Raw genomic sequence first — 25,296 nt, 5'->3', positions numbered from 1 at the left:
TTCTTCATGGAAGAATAAGACATCCCCTGAAAATAAGACCTAGAGCATCTTTGGGAGCAAAAATTAATATAAGAATCATAGAATCATAGAATAGTAGAGTTGGAAGAGACCTCATGGACCATCCAGTCCAACCCCCGCTAAGAAGCAGGAAATTTCATTCAAAGCACCCCCGACAGATGGCCATCCAGCCTCTGCTTAAAAGCCTCCAAAGAAGGAGCCTCCACCACGGCCCGGGGGAGAGAGTTCCACTGTCGAACAGCCCTCACAGTGAGGAAGTTCTTCCTGATGTTCAGGTGGAATCTCCAAGTCTGCAGGGCAGCAGAAAACAAGCTTGCTCCCTCCCCCTATGACTTCCCCTCACATATTTATACATGGCTATCATGTCTCCTTCTCAGCCTTCTCTTTTGCAGGCTAAACATACCCATATCTCTAAGCCGCTCCTCATAGGGCTTGTTCTCCAGACCCTTAATCATTTTAGTCGCCCTCCTCTGGACGCTTTCCAGCTTGTCAACATCTCCCTTCAACTGTGGTGCCCAGAATTGGACACAGTATTCCAGGTGTGGTCTGACCAAGGCAGAATAGAGGGGGAGCAGGACTTCCCTGGATCTAGATGCTATTCCCCTATTGATGCAGGCCAGAATCCCATTGGCTTTTTTAGCAGCCGCATCACATTGTTGGCTCATGTTTAACTTGTTGTCCACGACGACTCCAAGATCTTTTTCGCACACACTGCTGTCAAGCCAGGCGTCCCCCATTCTGTATCTTTGATTTCCATTTTTTTCTGCCGAAGTGAAGTATCTTGCATTTGTCCCTGTTGAACTTCATTTTGTTAGTTTCGGCCCATCTCTCTAGTCTGTCAAGATCGTTTTGAATTCTGCTCCTTTCTTCTGGAGTGTTGGCTATCCCTCCCAATTTGGTGTCATCTGCAAACTTGATGATCGTGCCTTCTGACCCTTCGTCTAAGTCGTTAATAAAGATGTTGAACAGAACCGGGCCCAGGACGGAGCCCTGCGGCACTCCACTTGTCACTTCTTTCCATGATGAAGACGATGCATTGGTGAGCACCCTTTGGGTTCGTTTGCTTAGCCAATTACAGATCCACCTAACCGTAGTTTTGTCTAGCCCACATTTTACTAGTTTATTTGCCAGAAGGTCGTGGGGGACTTTGTCGAAGGCCTTACTGAAATCCAGGTAGGCTACATCCACAGCATTCCCTGTATCGACCCAACTCGTAACTCTATCGAAAAAAGAGATCAGATTAGTCAAATTAGTCAAATTAGACACTGTCTTATTTTTGGGGAAACACGGTAGCATATCACAGAGTTGCTCTGTAGGATCTAGACATTCCTAGGATGCATCTACATTGAAGAATAGTGCTGTTTGGTGCCACTTTCATTGCCATGGCTAACTGCCATAGAATCCTGAGAGATATAGTTTTTCAATGCCTTTAGCCTTCTCTGCCAAAGAGTGCTGTTGTCTCAACTTGGGCCCTCCAGGTGTTTTGGACTTCAACTCCCACAACTCCCAAAACACCTGGAGGATTGAAGTTTGCCCAAGCCTGCTATAAACCCAGGATTGTATAACAGTGAGTCTCAACAGTTCAAAGTGGTGCCAATTTGCATGGATTCTACAGTGTGGATGTACCCTTAGTCTTGTTATTTGGTATTCAATATTGGGCTCTGAGAACGCTCCAGGACAGTTTAATATTTAGCACAAGCCAAATGCCAGTCCTTTCATGTGAAAGGACTTTTGCCAGACCAGGTCAATGTTTAACCGGTCTTATTAAGCGTGGAAGTGGGGAAAGTTGTACAAGAGTTACTATGGAAATAGGGGGCCGATTGGGCTTGTTGAAAGTGAAAAATACTTTTGGAGAACTTTCATAGGTTCATTGAGAAGAAGAAACAAATAGTGGCTGCGGTTACCTTTAACCAACACCTGCTTTGTTCTTGCGTGTGGATTCGGCATTTTAAATCTCACGCGATCTGTGGTTACTTTTTCCAAAACTTGCTTTGTTCTTGAGTTTCGATTCGGCATTTTAAATCTCACTCCGGAGACCTCATATGTTTTCAAATACAACACCTTTGCATCGAGACATATCGAGTCCGAGGATTGAAATGCATCTTGTTTTCATCCGTAGTGATTCTGGCTCTTTTTCCCTTCGCGAGTGACTCGGTGTAACTCAAGAAGATGGGTTCAAGTTCTTCGAAGGGTCGTCGGAAGGTGACCAAAGTGGCCCCAGTGCCAAGCAAAGGGGAAAGATTGGCGCCGCAAAGCACGGCGGCTATGTACTGTTTCCATAATGCTTTGCAAGAGACAAATCCAAACATATTTGCTTCCTCAACTGGGAGAAATCTAATACTGGAAAGGCAGCTTCCGCCACTGAGAGAGACATGGCAAGGAAGATATCCAACAGGTAAACCCACTATTTCTGTTTCTTGGCTCTATAACAGGCATGGGCCAACTTGGGCCCTCCAGGTGTTTTGGACTTCAACTCCCACAATTCCTAACAGCCTACCGGCTGTTAGGAATTGTGGGAGTTGAAGTCCAAAACACCTGGAGGGCCCAAGTTGGCCCATGCCTGTTCTATAGCTTAGTTTCCATGATATTGGGTGGCACGTAAATATTTCAATCTATCATGAAACTGCTACCCGCACAGGGTTTTAAAAGACTGTAATGTGATATGATATAACCCATATGAAAAGAACCTGGAGCTTGGGGAAAATTTCTTTTTTGGGACTACATTTCCCCAGGTATTTGCCTTATTAGATGCAGAATATTTAGTTCTAAAGAGAGGAGTTTCTCAAGAGAATCATATAATGGGGCAATGACTGAAAGATATCAAACCTATGAACAGTTGTGCTTTAATAAGGCACCAGAAGTAATAGCGTATTAAGAGTAGTTACTCTAATATGGCATTAGGGTTAATGTTCTTCTATCTCTTCAGAGGTGTCTTGGAAGCTGCAGAGGCCTATTTATACCAGTATATAATGTAGTTGGACTCTTTATGTGAGGACCCATCGACACTGATCATTTAATGCAGCTCGAACTGCATTATTTGTTCAGTGTAGACACACATAATGTGATTTAACTGCATTGATCTGCATTATATGGATCCACATGACCACATAATAGAAACTGCAGAGGCCCATCTACACTAGTATATAATGCAGTTGGACTCATTATGTGAGGACCCATCGACACTGATGATTTAATGCAGCTCAAACTGCATTATTTGTTCAGTGTAGACTCACGTAATGTGATTTAACTGCATTGATCTGCATTATATGAATCCACATGACCACATAATGGAAACTGCAGAGGCCCATCTACACTAGTATATAATGCAGTTGGAGTCATTATGTGAGGACCCATCTACACTGATGATTTTAATGCAGCTTGAACTGCATTATTTCTTCAGTGTAGACTCACATAATGTGATTTAACTGCATTGATCTGCATTATATGCATCCACATGACCACATAATGGAAACTGCAGAGGCCCATCTACACTAGTATATAATGCAGTTGGACTCATTATATGAGGCCCCATCTACACTGATGATTTAATGTAGTTTGGACTGCATTATTTGTTCAGTGTAGACTCACATAATGTGATTTAACTGCACTGAACTGCATTATATAAGTTCACACTGACCATATCATGGATTTTCAAACTGTATTATATGACTATATAGAGATGGATCCATGAGAAAAACAACCAAGAGTGCACCTACACTGTAAAATTAATGCAGTTTGACACCACTTTAATTGCAATGGCTCAATGCTACAAAATACTGGGAATTGTAGTTTGGTGATGAAGGGACCATAAGCCTGAAAAGCTTTTATATAGACAATGTAAGCTCTTTGTACGAACGAAAGTAACAAAGGACCCTCTTTCTTTGAGCTTGTGCCTTTCTCCAGAAAGTTCCAAGGACATAAGCTAGTTCAGAGTAAACAAGTGAGATCACAGACACCACTTTGTGCCAAAGAGGTGTGGAGGTGAAGAAGACCCTCAGTAATTGGTCAAGTTTAGATAAGCCGAGATATACATTCTTTGTTTACTGCACCATGCTTCACAGTGGCCATTTGCAAGTACAGACCTTTTGTGTGTGTGCGGTTGTTTGCCTTCTCATAGCTATGATGAAAATAAACTTTGCTTTTGTATACTCTCCCGGGACTGGATTTTTCTGTCTGCAAGCCTCCTGAGCCAGGACCCTTGGAGATAAATTGTGCTACAGTGAAGCTCCCAGAACTCTTTCGTACATAAGCTGGAGATAATATTAAACTATAGTTATATTAAACTACAACTCCCAGGATTCCATAGCATTGAGCCATTGCTGCTAAAGTGGTGTTAAACCGCATTAACTCTACAGTGTAGATGCTCCTTAGCTCAACCTCTGGATTGATCCAGCACAATTTGGGGTCAGATTTCTTAACATTCCCATGCATTTGCCTGATGCTGTGGCAGAGACTTTCCTGAATATATATTTTTTTAGAATGACTAATTTGGCTCAGGATATGACTCTGCTTGGATCACCTTCCAGTAGTTTGCAGTCTTCCGAACAGAAAAGGAAATGTAATTCCGCTTTGAGAGGAGACGCGGTGTTTGACTCGGAAGATGCTGCAGAGAATACAAATGAAGGCTGGGCTTTTCGGCAACACATCTTGAGCATTTTCTGACCACAACAGTGCTTACATAAACACCTGGTTTTTGGCAAAGGGGATAGAACAGGAATACTGCCAGGTATTAGGAAAACACATTTCCTCTCTGCAACACAAACACATTTTTCTATTTTTACACAGCCATTTTCACACTATCTGTGCTATACCATAGCAACTTATTTCTTAAAGCGCCAAGTGGTGACAATTTACTGAAATTAGTCAATGGTAGCTTATTTGTTCCGGGTTTTAGTCTGAACTTCAAAGAAACTATCCAAGGGATAGGGCTTGTTTTTGGGGAGACAGGAGGAAATAGCGTCCAGCATTTGGAATGATTACTGAAGAAAGTCAAGGAAGAAAGTACAAAGGTGCATTTACAGTTGGACATTCAGAAAACAAAATAATGACCACCAATCTATCTATCTATCTATATAAAAGAGTGATGGCATCACGGCAGCGGACAAAACAACAAAAGTAAACACCCCACAACCTCGAAAATTGACAGCACAACCCCTCATCCATGCCTCTAGGTTGATACAACAAAAAGAAAATAAAAATAAAGTCCTAATTAGAGGGAGAGGAATAATTGTTTTTATCTAATTGCTGCCAGTTAGAAGGCTACGCTCCACTCACTTGGTCTCCTAGCAACCCACTCAGCCCAGGGGACCCTTTACCTTAACTACCACCAATTCCTCAATACTTTATTTCCCATACCACCATACTTCGCCACAGCAACGCGTGGCCGGGCACAGCTAGTATATATATATATATAAATGTAATGTACGTTTGTAGGACTGAGTAAACAACAAAACCACTGAACCAAATCATACCAAATTTGGCCCCAATACACCAACACATCCAAGATATGTCCTTCACTCAACCCCCCGCCCCCCAAAAAACCAGATTGGCCTAGGTATAACACACCCAGGCATTGAAGCTGCAAGGCTATTCAGTGCAATTTAACCAGACCAACAAAAGATTAACCTTGGTAGAAGGTGGCCAGGCTTTGAAGCAGCGATACTACTCTGTACTATTGAAGCTGGCCAACTAAAGAGTCCCCTAGGTAGCAAGCAGCCAGGCTTTGAAGCAGAGAGGCTATTCATTGCAGTTCTAGCAGCCCAAAAAACCATTCCCCTAGAACGCAAGTTCCCAACCTTCCAAGCAGCAACCCTATTCCGTTGCATTCTAACTCACCAAACAAAGATTCCCATAAGAAGAAAACGGCCAGGCTTTGAGGCTGCAAGGCTATTCATTGCTATTTCACCTGGCCAACAAAGGATTCCCATATACCACAGCAATGCGTGGCCGGGCACAGGTAGTACTTTATACAGAGAAGGTTAACTAGAGAGTGAAGACATTGAAATAATTCAAGATTTTCCATCCTTTGGCTCAGCCAGTAATCAAAATGGAGATTGCACTCAAGAAATCAGAAGGCAATGATGATTTGGAAGGAAAACTATAAAATAACTAGTCGAGATCCAAAATTATAAAGGTACCTCATTGAAATCCTAATGTTAGGATGGCCCATGCCACCATATGTCCAATTTTTATATGTGGTTGTGAAAGCTGGACAGTGAAGGTACTGAGATGATGAAAATCAACTCATTTGTGCTGGAGACGGGATCTACACTGCCATATAATCCAGTTCAAAGTAGATAATCTGGATTTTGTATAGCAGTGTAGATGGTGCCTGTGTCCTGTGACAATGCTGGATAGTTTATTTTGGAACCTGTAGTTTTCCAAAGTCTTTTGCCTTCTCTACCAAGGAGTGCTGCTGCCTCAGCAAACTACAAATTCCAGGATGCCACAGCATTGAGACAGGAAAACCACTGCTGAAAGGAATAGTTGTTTATGGTATGGCATACATGCTCCTCTTAAAATCTCATTTCCCACATTCTACCACTTCAATCTGGAGCCCTTGGTGGTGCAGTGGATTAAACCACTGAGCTACTGAACTTGCAAACCGAAAGGTTGGTGGTTCAAATCCAGGGAGCAGGGTGAGCTCCTGCCGTTAGCCCCAGCTTCTGACAATCTAGCAGTTCGAAAACATGCAAATGTAAGTAGATCAATAGGTACCGCTCTGGCAGGAAAGTCACGGCGCTCCATGTAGTCATGCCGGCCACATGACCTTGGAGGTGTCTATGGACAACGCCGGCTCTTATTCTTAGAAATGGAGATGAGCACCAACCCACAGAGTCGGACACGACTAGACTTAATGTCAGGGGAAAACCTTTATATTTACCTTAGCACTTCTATCCTGATCAATTCCTGGATTTTTTTCATTCCTTTTGTTCCACATTTTAGTGCCCAAGGACACCAAGATAGATGAATGTGAATGAGACTTCTGCCCCGGATTGCTAGGGCTTTCCATTGTTACTACATTTTGGACCGCAAACGTCACCCACTGCAGGAGATGCTGTACATTGTTTTGCCTCTGCGGCCTCCTCCCACGCCACGCTCTTACACGGCATAATGAACCTCACACCCGTGGGTGGCTTTTCAAGGGCTTGGAGATGACACTTGCAGCGATCTTTGTCTTGTGCGGCTCTCTGGGGTTCTGGAGTACAGCTCACTGCCTTTCTTTGCCTTTTTATTTTTGGAAACTCTTTTCTTTTGTCTGCCTTTCTGACATACTCAGGTGACGAGTCCATTATTAATTCATAACCAGAAGCCTATAGGAGCCGAGGAAGCCTTTGTCTTTGCTGAATCTCCCCCAAAAGTTAAAGAGTTCTGTTTTTTGGCATCCCTGGTTGGATAGATTCTGGGAACTGGAGTCCAGAAAAGTAACTTTTCCAAAACCAGATTTCCTAATGCTTTGGAAATAAATAAACACATCTGTGCTCTCCCCACCTTAGATTTGTCAGATCTCATGAGTCTTCTCTTAGCAATGGGGAGGAATCTCAGGGCAAGAGCACTGCCCTGTATGTACAGCCAGACCTCTACATTTGCTTGTGGTTTCTCACCTTCATAGGGGTTTTCTGGCCTTAACATAAACAAATGTAGAGAGTTGGCTGTATGGAACTATTTGTTAGGGATTCCTCTTCTTCAGAAGAGGAAGGGGAGCAGGAAAGTGTTTGCAAATCTGAGGGTGAAGTGGAATCTGAGGAGGAGACTTTGCAAGTACCCACATTTCAGGAGAGGCGAAAGGAAACAGAACAAAGACGTTGTTCAGCTAGAATAGCTGCCAGAAATGCAGCTGAGTAATTGGGAACTGCCCTAGCAGCTGTGAGGGGACTCAGGGCTATAAAGCAGAACCAGGTGCAGCCAACGCTTGCTGGTAACAAACTGACTCTAATGCCTTTGCTCCCCTGGTGCCTGCTTCGAGTCTGCATCTGGATTTATTGCTGTTTCTTTGTCTGAAGTAAGACTGCTATTTGATTTGGGAGTTTATCAGAGACTAAGAACTGTGTTTGCCCTATGACTTCCTTGCTTCCTTTTGCATTATTCCACTGAGTGTGCTGTACTTTATGTTTTGCTGAAGTAAAGCAGTTTTCATTTACTTACCACAGTGTTTTAAGGCTGTTATTGAAAGACAAAACAGGACACTATTGGCTGATATTCATCAGCAGACCTGCTGCAGGCAAAATCAGCTCATTCACCCTTTTGTGTTTTCTGGACTTTCTCTTTGTGTTTACCTGGACTGGACATTAAGTTAATCGTGGGATTAATTTAATTTGATGTCAACACATTCCTGGATTTGGGTTTTGAACTAACCAACCACAACTATTTCTTTTTCCCATCATGGGGGAACCTCCTCAAGCTTGTGAGAACAGGAGGGTTCCTCAGCCAACTGGAACCTGGATTCAAACCAGCAAGTAGGGGGCAAAGGGATGTCAGTTGGGTTGTTGTATGTCTTTCGGGCTGTGTGGCCATGTTCCAGAAGTATTTTCTCCTGATGTTTCGCCCACATCTATGGCAGGCATCCTCAGAGGTTGTGAGGCATGGATAAACTAGGCAAGGAAGGTAAATATTAGGCTTGATCGATCCACGAAAAATTTGATTCTAAACTCGTTTCAAAACTAGAGGGGGGCAGCGTTTCGTTTCTGAAGGTATTTCCGAATTTTGCCCCCCAAAAAATTCGAAATTAACGAAAATTCGTTATTTTCTAAATTAATTCGTTAATGGCGGACGCGCATGCGCAATTCCCAAAAACAGCACAGAGGGAGAGGACTTTACAGGACTCTCCCACCCTCATTTTTTGAGTGATCTTCTTCCAACTTGGTACAGTGGTAGAACACATTTAACACTGATAGCTCACCAAAATTTGGAACGTTTCCCTTATCCTCTGATTTTTGGAGAATTTTCATAGCTTTTATAATAAACCATTTTTTAATAATTGCAGAAATCTGTTCCTGGTTTGAAAGTCTTATTTCCTGTTAAATTGGGTTGTCTTTACTGTGAAAGTCATTGTTCTACTTCAGAATCTTTGTTTTTGTGGCTGAAACTTTGTTAAATTGGTGTGTGTGTGATATATACTGTGTATATAGTCCCTGCATAATGTGTGTGTGTGTGTGTGTGTGTTTATAGGTAAAGGTAAAGGTATCCCTTGACGTTAAGTTCAGTCATGTCTGACTCTGGGGGTTGGTGCTCATCTCCATTTCTAAGCCCAAGAGCCAGTGTTGTCCATAGACACCTCCAAGGTCATGTGGCCGGCATGTCTACATGGAGTGCCATTACCTTCCCAGAAACACCCAGAAAATGGAAATTCCAGACAGGAAACAATCAGGGCCAGCTAATACCTCCCAACAAAGGATTCCCCCAGGTAGGAAGCAGCCAGGCTTTGAAGCTGCAAGGCTATTCAATGCTAATCAAGGTGACCAATTGCAACATTCACACTTGCCTCCCACAGACAAGAGTTCTTTCTCCCACCCTGGACCTTCCACAGATATATAAACCCCACTTGCCTAGCTTCGCACAGACATCAAAACCTCTATGTCTGCCACAGATGTGGGTGAAACGTCAGGAGAGAATGCTTCTGGCACATGGCCATAGAGCCCGGAATACATACCACAACAGTGTGATCCCGGCCATGAAAGCTTTCGACAACACAACCACAGTATCCATTCAAGTTCATGTAGCGTGGTATGGATTGGAGACCTGTATTGGGGGGAGGGAGGGTGCGAATCTGGGCCCCTGGGAGTCGTAGTCCTCCCTCCCTCCCTCCCTCCCTCCCCGGGAGCAGCCGAGGACGGGCCTGGCCCACACCCCCTCGCATCCCGGGCCTCTTCCTCCTCACCGCCGGGCCCCTCTCTGTCTCTCTCGGTCTCTCCAGGCCTGAGCTGAGGCGAGGCGGCGGCGGCCATTTCCCCCCTCCGTCTTCCTCCTCCTCCTCGGCCTCCTTCCCCCTCGCCCCCTCCCATTGGCTGAGCCCGTGACGCCCCTTTTGCTGAGGGGCAAAAGGAAAGGGCCTGAATGGTGGGAGTTTGGGTGATTTGCAAAAGCTTTTTTTTCCTAACGAAAAAAACGAAGAAATAAGAAAAAACGGCCTCTCGCGATTCGAAACCGCGATATCCAGACGTGTGGACAATCAAGGCCGTATATTGCTTCAAAACAAACGAAAATAACGAATTAATAACAGGTAACGGGGAAATTGAATTATTTGAGCAAGCCTAGTAAATATATACCAGTGGAGAGTCCAGGGTGTGACAAGAATCCTTTGTAAGTTGGAAGCCAGCGTTAATGTTGCAATTAAGCACCCTAATTAGCATTGGAAAGGTTTGTCTCTTGCCTGGTGGGCATCCTTTGTTCAGAGTCATTAGCCATCCTTGAGTCTCCTCTGCCCTCAGAGTGTTGCTTCCCATCTACTGTTCTGATTTTTGAGTTTTTTAATACTTGTGGCCAGATTTTGTTCATTTTCATGGTTTCCTCCTTTCTGTTGAAGTTGTCCACATGCTTGTGGATTTCAATGGCTTCTCTGTGTAGTCTGACATGATAGTTGTTGGAGTGGTCAAGCATTTCTGTGTTCTCAAATAATATACTATGTCCAGGTTGGTTCATCAAGTGCTCTGCTAGGCTGATTTCTCTGGTTGAGTGAGTCTGCAGTGCCTTTCATGTTCTTTTGACAGGATGTCAGTTGTCCCATTGTCCCACTGAAGAGGAGGAGAAGGAGATGGGGCGGGACATCACGGCCTGTGATCCCCCAAAATGTGGGACATTTTGGGATATAAAAGACAGTTCCTTAAAACCCGGGATGCCTGGCAAGCCTGGGGGAAGTTGTGGATATTTTGAATGGCTGTCCAAGTGGATAAAATGCTCTACAGATCTCTGTATGCTTTATGTTCGTTGTACTGACATCCTTTTTGGCCAGAAAGAATAAAACTTCTATTTGTTGCCTTCAAACCCGGTGTGATGTCTCAGGCACCTTTGGCCCCTGACCCCGCAGCCATTGCTGATCAAACTGAAGAGGACTTGGGTTTTTTCCCAAGTGAGCAGGATTCAGTTCCTTTCCAGATGCCTTCTGTTGACATTTCTGTGCCAGAGCTAATTAGAGATGGCCTTGAGAAGGAGCCGGCTCTCCGGAGGGGTTACTGTTCAATAGGAGGGCTTTCTTGAAAACAAACCGCTCTCAAAGGCAAAGTTTAAGAAGAAGTGCCAGATTAGCAGAGCGAGGCGATTGTGGCTAAACCCAGTTTTCTTGGGAAGAATTAGGGAGGCAGGCACCTGGCATGATGTTTTGGAGGCTCAGTTCTCTTGGGAAGTTTTGGGGAGTTTAACACCTGGTTTGGGGGAGCTATGAACTTCATTAAAAGTTCTGCACTGAGAATCTTCTGTGTGGTGTCAACTTAACTTTTGACTAAGAAGCAATGTCGCCTCTCGTTCCTGATTTCCAAGCGGCCTGACGGTGCGCTTACTCTGGAGTAGATCGGGTGTTGGTTTACCTTCTTGCCATGTTGGGAGTGCGTTTCAGCTCCTGAACTTCCAGTTTGCCTTGCCTTGAAACCTTCTTTGGAACATTTCTTCTACAGAACTCTTCTTGCCCTTTGCTCTTTTCCCCACTCAAAACTCAGGCAGAGTTTGAGTGTGTTTCGGATACTGGATTTTTGAACTCTAATACCGGACATAAGACTTTATATTATTGGACTAAAATTGATCTTTCCTGGAAGGTCAATTGCTACTTCTACTTTACTGCTTATTACCATTTGGGACTTTTATTGCTTTAATAAAGATATTAGATTGTTATTGGCTGTTGTGTTGGTTCCCAGTGTTCACGCCGCTCAGGAGTGTTACACCCGGTTTGTGTCTTGATCTGGCTTTTGGAATATCAAAGTGCACCGGGCTCTGAAATCCCGCCTTTAGCAGTTAGCTAAATGTTGTAGCCTGGTCAGATTCAGAATGTTCAGAAGATGAAGAAGGGGATGCTGGGAGAGATTCAGAGGGCCCAGAAAGAAATGTTTTGGAATCTCCTGGCAGTTCCCAAGAGAACAGTGAAGGCTGTTCCCTGCCAGAAGTGCAGACCGAGGGAAATGGGGGAGATAAATGTTTGTCAAGGTCAGAGAGATTCAGACAACAGGGCCTGCAATTAAGGACTTGCTTCTCCAAGTGGCTTAGAGGTAAGGAGAGCAGGTGCTAAAGAAATGATTTCATGGGAGAGATTTTGGGAGACAGCAGGGCCTGCAATTAAGGACTCGCTTCTCCAAGCGGCTTAGAGGTAAGGAGAGCAGGTGCAAAAGAAATGATTTCATGGGAGAGATTCTGGCTTTTAAAAAGTGCTTCATGTTGATACAATCTTTTTGAGAGCAACACTGCATTCAGGTACAGAGTTCTCAGTGTCACAGGCTGTGAAATTAATGTAACCAAGTGTCAAGCTGTTGCTGCATCCTGGTCCTGTGTGGCATAGTTTTGCCTGCCTTGGATTTGTGTGCCTTGTCTTTGTATATCTCTCTGGAATTGTTAGAACTTTCCCTGAAGGGATTTTTGGATTTTCAGCTTTTATGGACATAGCCTTTTGAACTTTGGTTCCTTTTTTAATATTTGCTTGCTTTTCATATATCCAGCTTTTATTATACTTGGCTTTTAGTAAACTCTTACATTGGATTATCTCAACAATGTCAGCTGAAATCTCTCTTATCTGTGGAGCAGATAATCTGCTCTGGGTTTTAGTACACATTTTAACAGAGCTGTCCCAGCAGATGAACCCTACTCTCAGAACGGAACAGAACTTAAGGTAGCTCCTTTGGTTTGTTCCGATTAAACCCAGGATAAATATGCTCCTTCCTGCAACCATTAGCTGCCAATGCTGCCTCCTCCAGTAGCAGGATAATAATTGGGTTGGATAGTAATTTCCAACCCAATTTTCTCTTGGCTGTTGCTGCTATTAGGGATGATAGGCAAATAGGCTGTCCGCCCATGGTTAAGCTTTCCTTTTGCTGTCTATTTTTGGAACAACAAATCCTGTATTTTTGTATTTAGATGTTATATAAACATAAACTGAATCAGTTCTCCTACTTCATGTCACAAAATGTACAAACCCAGTTTCTTTTTCTCCAGTTTGGAAAATTAATAAGTACATTTTAAACTGCATAAGGCAACACCCAGGAAATACAAAAATGCAAGAAAGCAAAAGAAGAATAAATCTCCTATCTACACTGTCATATAATGCAGTTTCAAATTGCATTTATATGGTCTGTGTAGAGTCATATAATGCAGTTGAATTATATGAGTCAACATTGACCACATAAGTGCAGTTTCAACTGCATTATATTATATTAAAACTCAGAATTATATTATATTATATTAGCTTTGCCCAGCCATGCGTTGCTGTGAGATGGAAAATAAAGTACAGTAGAGTCTCACTTATCCAACGTTCTGGATTATCCAATGCATTTTTGTAGTCAATGTTTTCAATACATCGTGATATTTTGGTGCTAAATTTGTAAATACAGTAATTACTACATATCATCACTGTGTATTGAACTACTTTTTCTGTCAAATTTGTTGTATAATCTGATGTTTTGGTGCTTAAGTTGTAAAATCATAACCTAATTTGATGTTTAATAGGTTTTTCCTTAATCTCTCCTTATTATCCAACATATTTGCTTATCCAACATTCTGCTGGCCTGTTTATGTTGGATAAGTGAGACTCTACTGTAATGAGAAGTAGGCAGGCTTTGAAGCTGCAAGGCTATTCATTCCTGTTTATTTGTTTGTTTGTTTTTTTATTGGTGGTCATACCTTGGATGTGTCGGTGTGTTGTGGCATAGTCAATTGGCCAGGTTGAGTACTATTTAATGGCCTTTATTTATAGCCAATTTGATAGTAGTCCATGTTTTTACAGTTCAGTGTTTTCAATACATTGTGATATTTTGGTGCTAAACTCATAAATATAGTAATTACTACATAACGTTACCATGTATGGAACTGCTTTTTCTGTTGATTTTTGTAAAACATAATGTTTTGGTGCTTAATTTGTAAAATCATAATGTAATTTGATGTTTAACAGGCTTTTTCTTAATCCCTTCTTATTATCCAACATTTTTGCTTATCCAGCGTTCTGCCAGCCCATTTATGTTGGATAAGTGAGACTCTATTGTACATTATATGGTAGTGTAGGTGGGGCCAAAGACATTTCTATCCCCTTTAAACCCACACTAGTAATTACTAGCTAATTATCTAACCTTCCTAACTCTCTCCCAAGACAAAATGAAATGAAACCAAATTACAGTAGAATCTCACTTATCCAACATTCACTTATCCAACGTTCTGGATTATCCAACTCAGTTTGCCTTTTAGTAGTCAATGTTTTTCTAGTCAATCTTTTCAATACATTGTGATGTCTTGGTGCTAAATTCGTAAATACAGTAATTACTACATAACATTGCTGTGTATTGAACTGCTTTTTCTGTCAAATTTATTGTAAAACATGTTTTGGTGCTTAATTTGTAAAATCATAACGTAATTTGATGTTTAATAGGCTTTTCCTTAATCTCTCCTTATTATCCGACATATTTGCTTATCCAATGTTCTGCCGGCCTGTTTATGTTGGATAAGTGAGACTACTGTAATACAAATCACAGGGAAACATGTGTTTTATAATGATTGTGATTTTTTAATGTCTTTTAAATTTATTTGTGTGTTTTTGTATTTGATATCACTGTATGCTGGTTTTATATCTGTAAGCCGCCCCGAGTCCCTCTGGGGAGATGGTGGCGGGGTACAAAAATAAAATTATTATTATTAATTATTATTATTAAACTGATCTCCAGCTTGAAAGTTCACAATCCTATTACCTCTGAGTTTGCCTTCTCTATTATGCATTGATTTTTAACTTCTTTAATTGATACGCACTTTTTAGTTGATTCTGCCTGCTTCGTTTCACATTCATAAAACCCACTGCTAGACCAATCTATCACTATCCCCTTGTTCTTTAAACACATTCATAGATTTTCTTGTATCCATCCAAGATTGCCAATATGCAATGCTTGGAGAGGCCTGATAGCAAGGGTCACAATTCTGGTAAGTTTCCACTGTTTTGGATCGTACAAATGCTGTAGGATGGTGACTTTGTGTGATAAAGTCCACAGTTGCCTATATGCATGTTTATAGTATAACTTCTTTAATAAACACTCCTTTCTTCCCCTCCAAGGGCCCCAACCAGGTGTGTTTGACCTCACAACAGAAGGTGGAGCACCAAGCATCATCAAGCAACATCCTCCTCGAAGGCTTCAGGTGAGCTGCTTGCAGGAATCTCTTTAAAGCCAATACTCCAGCTCAGGCATGGGCAAACTTGGGCCCTCCAGGTGTTTTGGACTTCAACTCTCACAATTCCTAACAGCCGGTAGGCTGTTAGGAATTGTGGGAGTTGAAGTCCAAAACACCTGGAGGGCCCAAGTTTGCCCATACCTGATTTAGACCTTATACATTTGTGCACCTTTGTGGACTTTTGCTCACCCTGTTATTTCAAAATCTCATAAAATTTATTTTTACCAAATATTTTGTACTTTTAAATTAATATTATTCAGTTTGCTTCATATTATATTGCACTTTTAAATAATTTATTTGACAATTGTATGGTATATGGCATTGTTTGGAGAACATTTAACTTTGTGGTGTGACCTGCCGCCACCTAGTGGTCATACGTAAAACAGCACCCTTTGTTTGAAAATGTTAATGTATACAAATATGTACACTGGAATCCAATATAAAGTACTATGCGGATGTAACTTTACACACACCTAGCCATGAAATAGAAATAATAAGGAACCCATTTACTGAATTGTAAATCTGCTTAGCAGTATACCAGCAAGAGTGCACAATGAGCACTGGGCCCAAAGTGCATCAATGTGCATCGATGTGCAAAGAGCATTGGTCATGATGCGCACCAGTGCATATGGTGTCCTGATGTGCATTGTGATTCAATGTGCATCACTCACTGAGGCACACTGCATATTGATGTGAACCAAACACTTTGCTAGCTCTGCATTGTATAGTAGACTGTCAGTTAACTAGAGCTCAAGCAACTGGCAAAATGTGAAATAATAATAATAATTATAATAATTATTATTATTATTGAAATCAAAAATCAGAAACTCCTCAAAACACAGCAGACAAAGAATCAGTACAAGAAAACCGCACTACAAACTAGAGCGGACAGCTGGCACAACAAAACATTGCATGGAAAGTTCCTTGACAAAATTGAAGGAAAAGCTGATAAGGAGAAGACCTGGCTATGGCTCACGAATGGGACCCTGAAGAAGGAGACAGAAGGCCTGATCCTTGCAGCCCAAGAGCAAGCCATCAGGACAAAGGCAATTAAGGCCAAGATCGAAAAATCAGCTGATGACCCAAAATGCAGACTGTGCAAGGAAGCTGATGAAACCATTGATCATATCCTCAGCTGCTGTAACAAAATTGCACAGACAGACTACAAACAGAGGCACAACTATGTGGCCCAAATGATTAATTGAAACTTATGCCTCAAATACCACCTCCCAGCAGTAAAGAAGTGGTGGGAACACAAACCTGCAAAAGTATTGGAGAATGAGCACACAAAGATACTGTGGGACTTCTGAATCCAGACTGACAAAGTTTTGGAACACAACACACCAGACATCACGGTTGTGGAAAAGAAAAAGGTTTGGATTATTGATATCGACATCCCAGGTGACAGCCAGATTGACGAAAAACAATAGGAAAAACTCAGCCGTTATCAGGACCTCAAGATCGAACTGCAAAGGCTCTGCCATAAACCAGTAGAGGTGGTCCCGGTGGTGATCGGCACATTGGGTGCCGTGCCAAAAGATCTCAGCCAGCATTTGGAAACAATAGACATTGACAAAATCACGATCTGTCAACTGCAAAAGGCCACCTCACTGGGATCTGCGCGCGTCATCCGAAAATATATCACACAGTCCTAAATGCTTGGGAAGTGTTCAACTTGTGATTTTGTGATATGAAATCCAGCATATCTATCTTGTTTGCTGTGTCATACTGAGTCTTTGTGTCAATAATAATAATAATAATAATAATAATAATAATAATAATAATAATATCACCCATCTTTCCTTATGGCTTACGTGTTTAAATAATACTTTAAATGGAAAATAAATACAACCACCAAGAGTTACATTACATTTCTTAATTTTCAATGTATTTCAATATTAACATCAAATCAACAAAATTTATAGTATATTTTTCACCTTAAGAATAGACAAGCATCTTGAGCCCTGAGGATCACCTGGGAAGGAGTCCCACTGGAGCATTGCAGCACATCAAAATACCTGGGAGTCACTCTGGACTGTGCTCTGACCTACAAGAAGCACTGCTCAAATATCAAGCAAAAAGTGGGCGCTAGAAATAAAAACTAACTGGCACAACCTGGGGATCACAACCAGATACAGTGGAGACATCTGCCCTTGCGCTTTGCTACTCTGCTGCTGAATATGCATGCCCAGAATGGAATACATCTCACCACGTTAAAACAGTGGATGTGGCTCTTAATGAGACATGCTGCATTATCACAGGATGTCTATGCCCAACACTGCTGCAGAAATTATACTGTTTACATCCGCCAGGAAGTAGCAGCCAGCAATGAAAGGTCCAAGACAGTGATATCTCAGGTCCATCCTCTGTTTGGATATCAGCCAGCATGCCAATGCATTAATCAATACATAGTTTTCTAAGATCTATAGAGATACTTGCAGGAACACCTGAGCAAGCGAGAGTCCAAAAGTGGCAGGCTAAAACCCAGAACCTCAATCAGTGGCTAACACTGGATGAGAGACTCCCCCCGGGGACATAAAAGACTGGGTGACTTGGAAGGCACTGAACAGACTGTGCTCTGGCACTATGAGATGTGGAGCTGACCTTAAGAAATGGGGCTAAAAAGTGGAGTCCATGGCATCCGAGTATGGAGAAGAGCAAGCACAGACCACCTATGACAATGCAGCCTGAACCCTGCCACATGCACTATGGAGGACCTTCTTACAGCAACACCAGAGGCACTCAAGTGGCCAGCTTCTAGTCAAAGGACATTTAGTATAATGCCAAGTTTTTTAAACTTTGTGTTTTCAAATACATTACAACTTATACCCTCGGTCCACTTCTGACCCAATAAATAAATAAGCATGCTAAAATATGGGGTAAAACATTAGTTAGGCCTATTTGTTAATAGTAACTCACAAGCAACTATGTGGGGTCTGACCAAAGCAGAATACAGTGGGACTATGACTTCTTTCAATCTAAACACTATACTTCTATTGATGCAGCTCAGAATTGCATTGGCCTTTTTAGCTGCCGCATGACACTCTTGGCTCCTGTTCAGCTTGTTGTCTACCAAGACTCCTAGATCCCTTTCTCATATATTGAGCCAACCCTATGGTCAATGCACAGATATGGGCCGGGCTGTGGCGCAGCTGGCTAGTAACCAGCTGCAATAAATCACTACTGACCGAGAGGTCATGAGTTCGAAGCCCGGGTCGGGTTAAGCCCCTGACCATTAAATAGCCCAGCTTGCTGTTGACCTATGCAGCCCTGAAAGACAGTTGCATCTGTCAAGTAGGGAAATTTAGGTATGCTTTATGCGGGAGGCTAATTTAACTAATTTACAACATCATAAAACTGCCAGCAAAACACGAGGAAAGGAATGAGGAAGTACAGTCACTAGTGGACGGTGAAGCAACAGCTCCTCCTGTGGCCGGAATCGTGAAGCTGGAAAAAAATGTTAAATGCCTCTGTGTCTGTCTATACTGTATGTTGTTTGTCTGTTGGCATTGATGTTTGCCATATATGTGTTCATTGTAATCCGCCCTGAGTCCCCTTTGGGGTGAGAAGGGCGGAATATAAATACTGTAAATAAATAAATAATTGTTGTGTATTTTCCGGGCTGTATGACCATGTTCCAGAAGCATTCTCTCCTGACTTTCCGCCCACATCTATGGCAGGCATCCTCAGAGGTTGTGAAGTATATTGGAAAACTAAGCAAGGGATGTTTATATATCTGTGGAAGGTCCAGGTTGGGAGAAAGAACTGTTGTCTGTTGGAGGCCAGTGTGAATGTTGTAATTAATCACCTTGATTAGCATTAACACAAAGATATGTTTTTAATCTGACTCTACTTCCCTTTGCAGAAGTTGGAGCCTTTCATTCTTGCCAGTGACCTTCCTCCTGACAAATACCGAAGCTTGCAAGGAGCATCGGCAACATGTAGACCAAAAGTAAGTGGTTCAGAAGTAACGAGGGAGGGAAGGATAAAGATGGAATACACAGAGCCAGCAATTTCCCATGACACGGTAATATCAGCAATGGGAACTTGTTCGTAATGGAGAAAATGATGAGTTGCCATTTTTGAATCCACTAAAAGTCTCAGGTTAACCGGTTGGGTGAATAGAGTTATAAGCAAAATAACTAATTCCTTTTGAAAGATAACATTCTGAAATGGCAGACAAAGGTTTGAGGAAATGAGACAAAGAGAGTTCCGGTGGCTGTAGAAAAAATGACGTTTATTCTCAGTGGCCAGTGAGAATATAGACCCTCCAGTCTCCAGGAAAAAAGGGTACAAGACAAAGAAACATAGATCCTTATATACTATTTCTGTCTGCCTCCATCTACGTCACATAGGTATTATCAATCACCAATTAGTGTCAAAAAAGTCTTACTCGGCACTTAACTAAAAAGCTATCTTTGCATTTTCCTAAAATATAGACTACTTCAAGACCTTTGACCCTCCATTAGCCTTATCTCTGGAATTCTCATCTCAGCTTTTAGGGGTTCTCATTAATTAAGGAGTTCCCCCTTATCTTAGCTGTCAGAGAGCCATTAGCACTCCCCTCATGGCGCCAGGTCTTATCTTGACATCCCAAAAAGCCTTAATTTGTCTTTTGTCCATTAGCTTATCTATTCTTGTTGACACTTAACATATGTCCCTGGCACTCAGAGTGAACTTTGGTCTTGCTTATGGGGATAGAGTTATTTGGCTATAGGCACACAATTCTGCTTATGATTATATTTTCGTATTTCTATTTCTTAACATGATTATATTCAATATATAGTTTCCAATACAAGAATTATATTTTCCCAATACACCTTCATCAATTCTAGCTCTGTTAACACACCAATTCTTAAATGCTTATTATGTTCATTCCTGAGCAGATGTGTGTTTTGACTGCTAACATCTAGGAATTGTGGGAGTTGAAGTCCAAAACAACTGGAGGGCCGAAGTTTGCCCATGCCTGGTGTAGATGGTAACCTAAGTCAGCATTAAATGGGATACCAATGGAGTCATGAGTTTATTTTCTAACCTTTTTTCCTGCCTTTTCTCCTTCTATCTACCTTGCAAGGAGCAAGTGAAGGGAAAGCAATCTGCTATACATCCCCAAGGAGGACGGCAGTATTTACTCCAGATGAAGATGCTAGAAATCAGAAAAGAGGTAAAGAGGTTGAAAGAGAGATGCCAGCATTTGATTTAAGCCAAATATAAGATTCATAGTTTCAAATGGTGAAATAATAAGAGTTAGAGTTTATAACATTATCAATATATTCACTGCCATGTTCAGGAGTCCTGCACTGTTCACTTGACGAATCAGCTTAATGAGGTTGAAGTCTAATTAAATGCCTTTTAATTGATCCATTGCAAGGTTTTCAGTCCATTAAACTGCAGTTTAAACATTGCAACCTGAATCTGGCTGGTTTTCCCAAAAAAAAGGCAGACTCATTGGATCCACTGTTGAACGGTGAGTCAACGCTTAGATGACTGGGTTGTTGTGTGTTTTCCAGGCTGTATGGCCATGTTCCAGAAGCATTCTCTCCTGACGTTTCTCCCACATCTATGGCAGGCATCCTCAGAGGTTGTGAGGTATGGAGAAACTAAGCAAGGAAGGTTTATATATCTGTGGAAGTTCCTGGATGGGGGGAAGAACTCTTGTCTGTTGGAGGCCAGTGTGAATGTTGTAATTAATCACTTTTAATCACCCAGGTGCATTAAATGGCCTTCCCAGCCTCACATCCTGGCTTGGGGGGAATCCTTTGTTCAGAGTTGTTAGCTGCCCCTGATTGATTCCTGTCTTCCACACACATATAAACTTTCCTTGCTTAGTTTCTCCATACCTCATAACCTCTGAGGGTGCCTGCCATAGATGTGGGTGAAACATCAGGAGAGAATGCTTCTGGAACATGGCCATATAGCCCGGAAAACACACAACAACCCTGTGATTCTGGCCATGAAAGCCTTCAGCAATGCTTAGATGACTCCCATTGAATCATTGAGTCTATTCTGGTGAGGACTAACAGTTGGACCCAACCAATTTGTTTATGTGTATTCAATTAAAATAAATTGCTTGATCCATCCTTTGGGGGGGAAACAATTTCGGAATCTCATGGGCGCTTTCAAAACTAACAAGTTGTATTTGGAATACGCTTTTGTGAGTACTTTATTTAGCAGTAAGCAATTTCATCATAGGTAAAGGTAAAGGTTTCTCCTGACGTTAAGTCCAGTTGTATCTGACTCTGGGGGTTGGTGCTCATCTCTATTTCTAAGCCAAAGAGCCGGCATTGTCCATAGACACCTCCAAGGTCATGTGGCCGCCATGACTGTATGAAGCGCCGTTATCTTCCTTCCGGAGCGGTACCTATTGATCTACTCACATTTGCATGTTTTTGAACTGCTAGGTTGGCAGAAGCTGGGGCTAACAGTGGGTGCTCATTCCACTCCCCGGATTCGAACCTGCAGCCTTTTGGTCTGCAAGTTCAGCAGCTCAGCGCTTTAACACACTGCGCCAACAGAGGCCCCATCATATTAGCATCATATGTAATGCTAATGTACTGAGGATACTGGGAATTTCTATTGAACTACTTAATCCCATGACTCCCTGAAGACTAGGGATGACTGTACTCACAGTATTAGCTGATGCTTAGTGTGCATCCCATGATGTGCATATTTCTTTTCAACCCCAGGAAGAACTGAAGAGACGTCTGCACGAAGAGGCCCGGATTCATAAGCTCCAAACAAGGGATCTTGACAGGAGAGGAACACTGGGGCTCGTGCGGAGAAATAACAGCTCGGATGATGAAGACCTGCTTAGCCAGACCTTTAAAAGAAACCAAGGTAGGTAGTAGGTTCTCTCTAGGAACATACTGAGTCCTTTTTGGGGAGATAAAGAAGGGTATAAATAATAATAATAATAATAATAATAATAATAATAATAATAATAATAATAATACATCACACAGTCCTAGACACTTGGGAAGTGTTTGACTTGTGATTTTGTGATACGAAATCGAGCATATCTATCTTGTTTGCTGTGTCATAATAAAATAATAATAATAATAATAATAATAATAATAATAATAATAATAATAATAATAGGCTGCTGTAAGAAAATCGCACAGACAGACTACAAACAGAGGCACAACTATGTGGCCCAAATGATTCATTGGAACTTATGCCTCAAGTACCACCTCCCAGCAGCAAAGAACTGGTGGGATCACAAACCTGCAAAAGTATTGGAAAATGAACACGCAAAGATACTGTGGGACTTCTGAATCCAGACTGACAAAGTTCTGGAACACAACACACCAGACATCACGGTTGTGGAAAAGAAAAAGGTTTGGATCATTGATGTCGCCATCCCAGGTGACAGTCGCATTGACGAAAAACAACAGGAAAAACTCAGCCGCTATCAGGACCTCAAGATTGAACTTCAAAGACTCTGGCAGAAACCAGTACAGGTGGTCCCGGTGGTGATGGGCACACTGGGTGCCGTGCCAAAAGATCTCAGCCGGCATTTGGAAACAATAGACATTGACAAAATCACCATCTGCCAACTGCAAAAGGCCACCCGACTGGGATCTGCGCGCATTATCCGAAAATACATCACACAGTCCTAAATACTTGGGAAGTGTTCGACTTGTGGTTTTGTGATACAAAATCCAGCATATCTGTCTTGTTTGCTGTGTCATACAATATAATAATAATAATAATAATAATAATAATAATAATAATAATAATAATAATAATAATAGGAATCTCTAAGTCGGAAATTCCCAAACTGTGTTCCACAGAACCCTAGGGTTCCACAATAGGGGTCTCATGAAAATGTTCAAGTAGAATCTCCTTCACCGTAATTTGAACCCATTGCTCCTAGTCCTAGTTTCATGGGCAGCAGAAAGTAAGCCTGCTCCCTCTTCCTTATGACACTCTTTCACATATTTATACATGGCTATCATGTCTCCCCTCAACCTTCTCAATGTTTAGTAAAAACCAAGGATGGAGTTCGCATTCCACAGGACAAAAAGGCCTTCTGAAGGGTTCCACAACAAAAAACATTTGGGAACCACTACTCTAAGTCATTCAAGTGTGACCCATTTCCATGCTTTCATAGGGATCCTACACCCACAATCCTTGTGAAAGTGGAGGGCCAACTGTAGTTTGCTTGGTGTCCATTGATTTCACAGCCCAACAAAATATTTTTTTTTCTTGGAGTCTTCATTTTTAGGCCTGTTCCCTAGGGTTATTTGTGGCTCTGATTCAGAAAATAGCATTGCATAGACAACACCAGCTCTAGTTTCTCAGATATGGTTATTGTGATTTTTTATGGGTGAGCATTTCAAAACTGGTATGTGCCATATGTTCCGTATCTCAAAAACTAGAGCTGACAAGGGGAAACTGGTGTCATTTTTGGAATCAGCATGACAAATATACCCCAAAACAGGTCTAAACATTTGAAGCACCAAAATGTGTGTTGCCCAGTGTTTTACCTACCATCCTTCATCACCTGCAAATGAGTAAACTTCTAGTGCCCAGCTCTGTGCCGTTGCGCCTGGGGCTATAACTCTTAGCGAAAGAGGCATGGACATGACATTTTTCCCCAGGGGATTGCTTCTTGCCCTCCTTTAGGGAAACTGGAACTCCCAAGGACCAAAACACTGAAGATAACTCAAAACTGGTTTTATTGTTCACAAAAGGTTATCCCAACAAGCTGGATGTTTCAAAGGGGTAAATGAAAATATACATTACAGGCTTTGGTTGTCTTAAGTCCAAGGAGCTCTGCAGCTGAGAAGCTTTTCCAGGTCCCTTTTTCTCAATGGCTGTGAATGCCAGAGCAATCCTCAGCCTCAGTCCAAATGGCCTATGTTTGAAGACACAGTCTTCCTCTGATGTTTGAGACTCAACGTCATCCAGGTTGGCCCTGAACATGAAGCATAAGTCTCAAGGGTTAGAACCTCAGAATTGGTGCTGAGAGGTAACTTAATCAAGGGCTTTTAGAGCCAAGTCCCTCTCTCACGTCCATCTGATAGAAAGCTTGGTGGTGGAATGAAAAAGGAAACACTGACCCACTCCAGGAAAGGGTGAAGTCAAATAATTGAGCTGAGGGAGCAATATAACTGGTGCAAACAACATTGATTGACAGTTATAAATAACCAATCAATCCAATTACATTTACAGGGTAAAGGCAAAATCAGGCATGATACAATTCAAATCTTGCAACTTACAGTTCGACATATAGATGTCGCCACTCGTGCCGACATGAAATTGACACTCTGGGCAATGCTAGAGAAGTTGACTAATCCAAGAAAAAGTAATATAGTAAATTCATCACAGCATTACTGGACTCCCTGTGATTGGCTATTGTTTCTTTTCCTTAGGCGATCGTTGGAGTGGAGAACTTTTTAAAGAACCTGGACCATCCGAGGTTCAAATCAGCCAGAGGGGGAAAGTAGAAGCATGGCTGTGGAACCAGCAGGCAAGAAGAGAGTCATTCTCAGATACGTCGAGCAGTGACTCCGACAACTGGAATCATCCTTGCCGCAGACCCGCCTTAGTGAGGACTAAAACGCAAAGGATTGCTCTATTTGATGAGTTTTTTGATAAAGAGTTCTGATTGGAAGGTGTGGTGCAGAAACTTGGCACCAAGTGAGACTTGTATGAATGAGAAGGGTGGGGAGCACCTTCACAAACCAACCTTTACAACTGTTCTTGCCATGGATTTAAAGAGTCTTGGGGGCTGGAGGGACCACAAGAGCGATCCCTATTCCGCCATGTAGGAATAAACAATCTAAACACTCTGGGCAGATAGCCATTCTGCCTCTGCTGAAAAACCTACAGAGAAGGAGACTCCATTGGACTCCCAGGCAGCATATTCCATTGTCAAAAAGGTTAAGACCTTCTTTTCTCCAGGTTGTTGTTGTTGTTGTTTATTTGTTCAGT

The 25,296-nt window shown here is 42.1% G+C and overlaps 1 protein-coding gene across 1 annotated transcript; it reads left to right on the top strand.

Annotated features, from left to right (window-relative positions):
* The first annotated feature begins 1,823 nt into the window (after positions 1–1,823).
* ccdc198 (coiled-coil domain containing 198) lies at positions 1,824–24,991 on the top strand. The gene is made up of 6 exons (XM_062968649.1): positions 1,824–2,413; positions 15,242–15,324; positions 19,223–19,309; positions 20,432–20,521; positions 22,044–22,194; positions 24,735–24,991. Exons 1-6 carry the CDS (start codon positions 2,188–2,190, stop codon positions 24,968–24,970), a joined length of 873 nt encoding a protein of 290 aa, XP_062824719.1. The 5' UTR covers positions 1,824–2,187; the 3' UTR covers positions 24,971–24,991.
* The last annotated feature ends 305 nt before the right edge of the window (positions 24,992–25,296 follow it).

Source organism: Anolis carolinensis, chromosome 1, assembly GCF_035594765.1.
Source record: "Anolis carolinensis isolate JA03-04 chromosome 1, rAnoCar3.1.pri, whole genome shotgun sequence".
In the NCBI taxonomy this organism is placed as follows: domain Eukaryota; kingdom Metazoa; phylum Chordata; class Lepidosauria; order Squamata; family Dactyloidae; genus Anolis; species Anolis carolinensis.
Note: the sequence above shows the minus strand (reverse complement) of the source record. Positions and strands in the feature narration are given on the sequence as shown.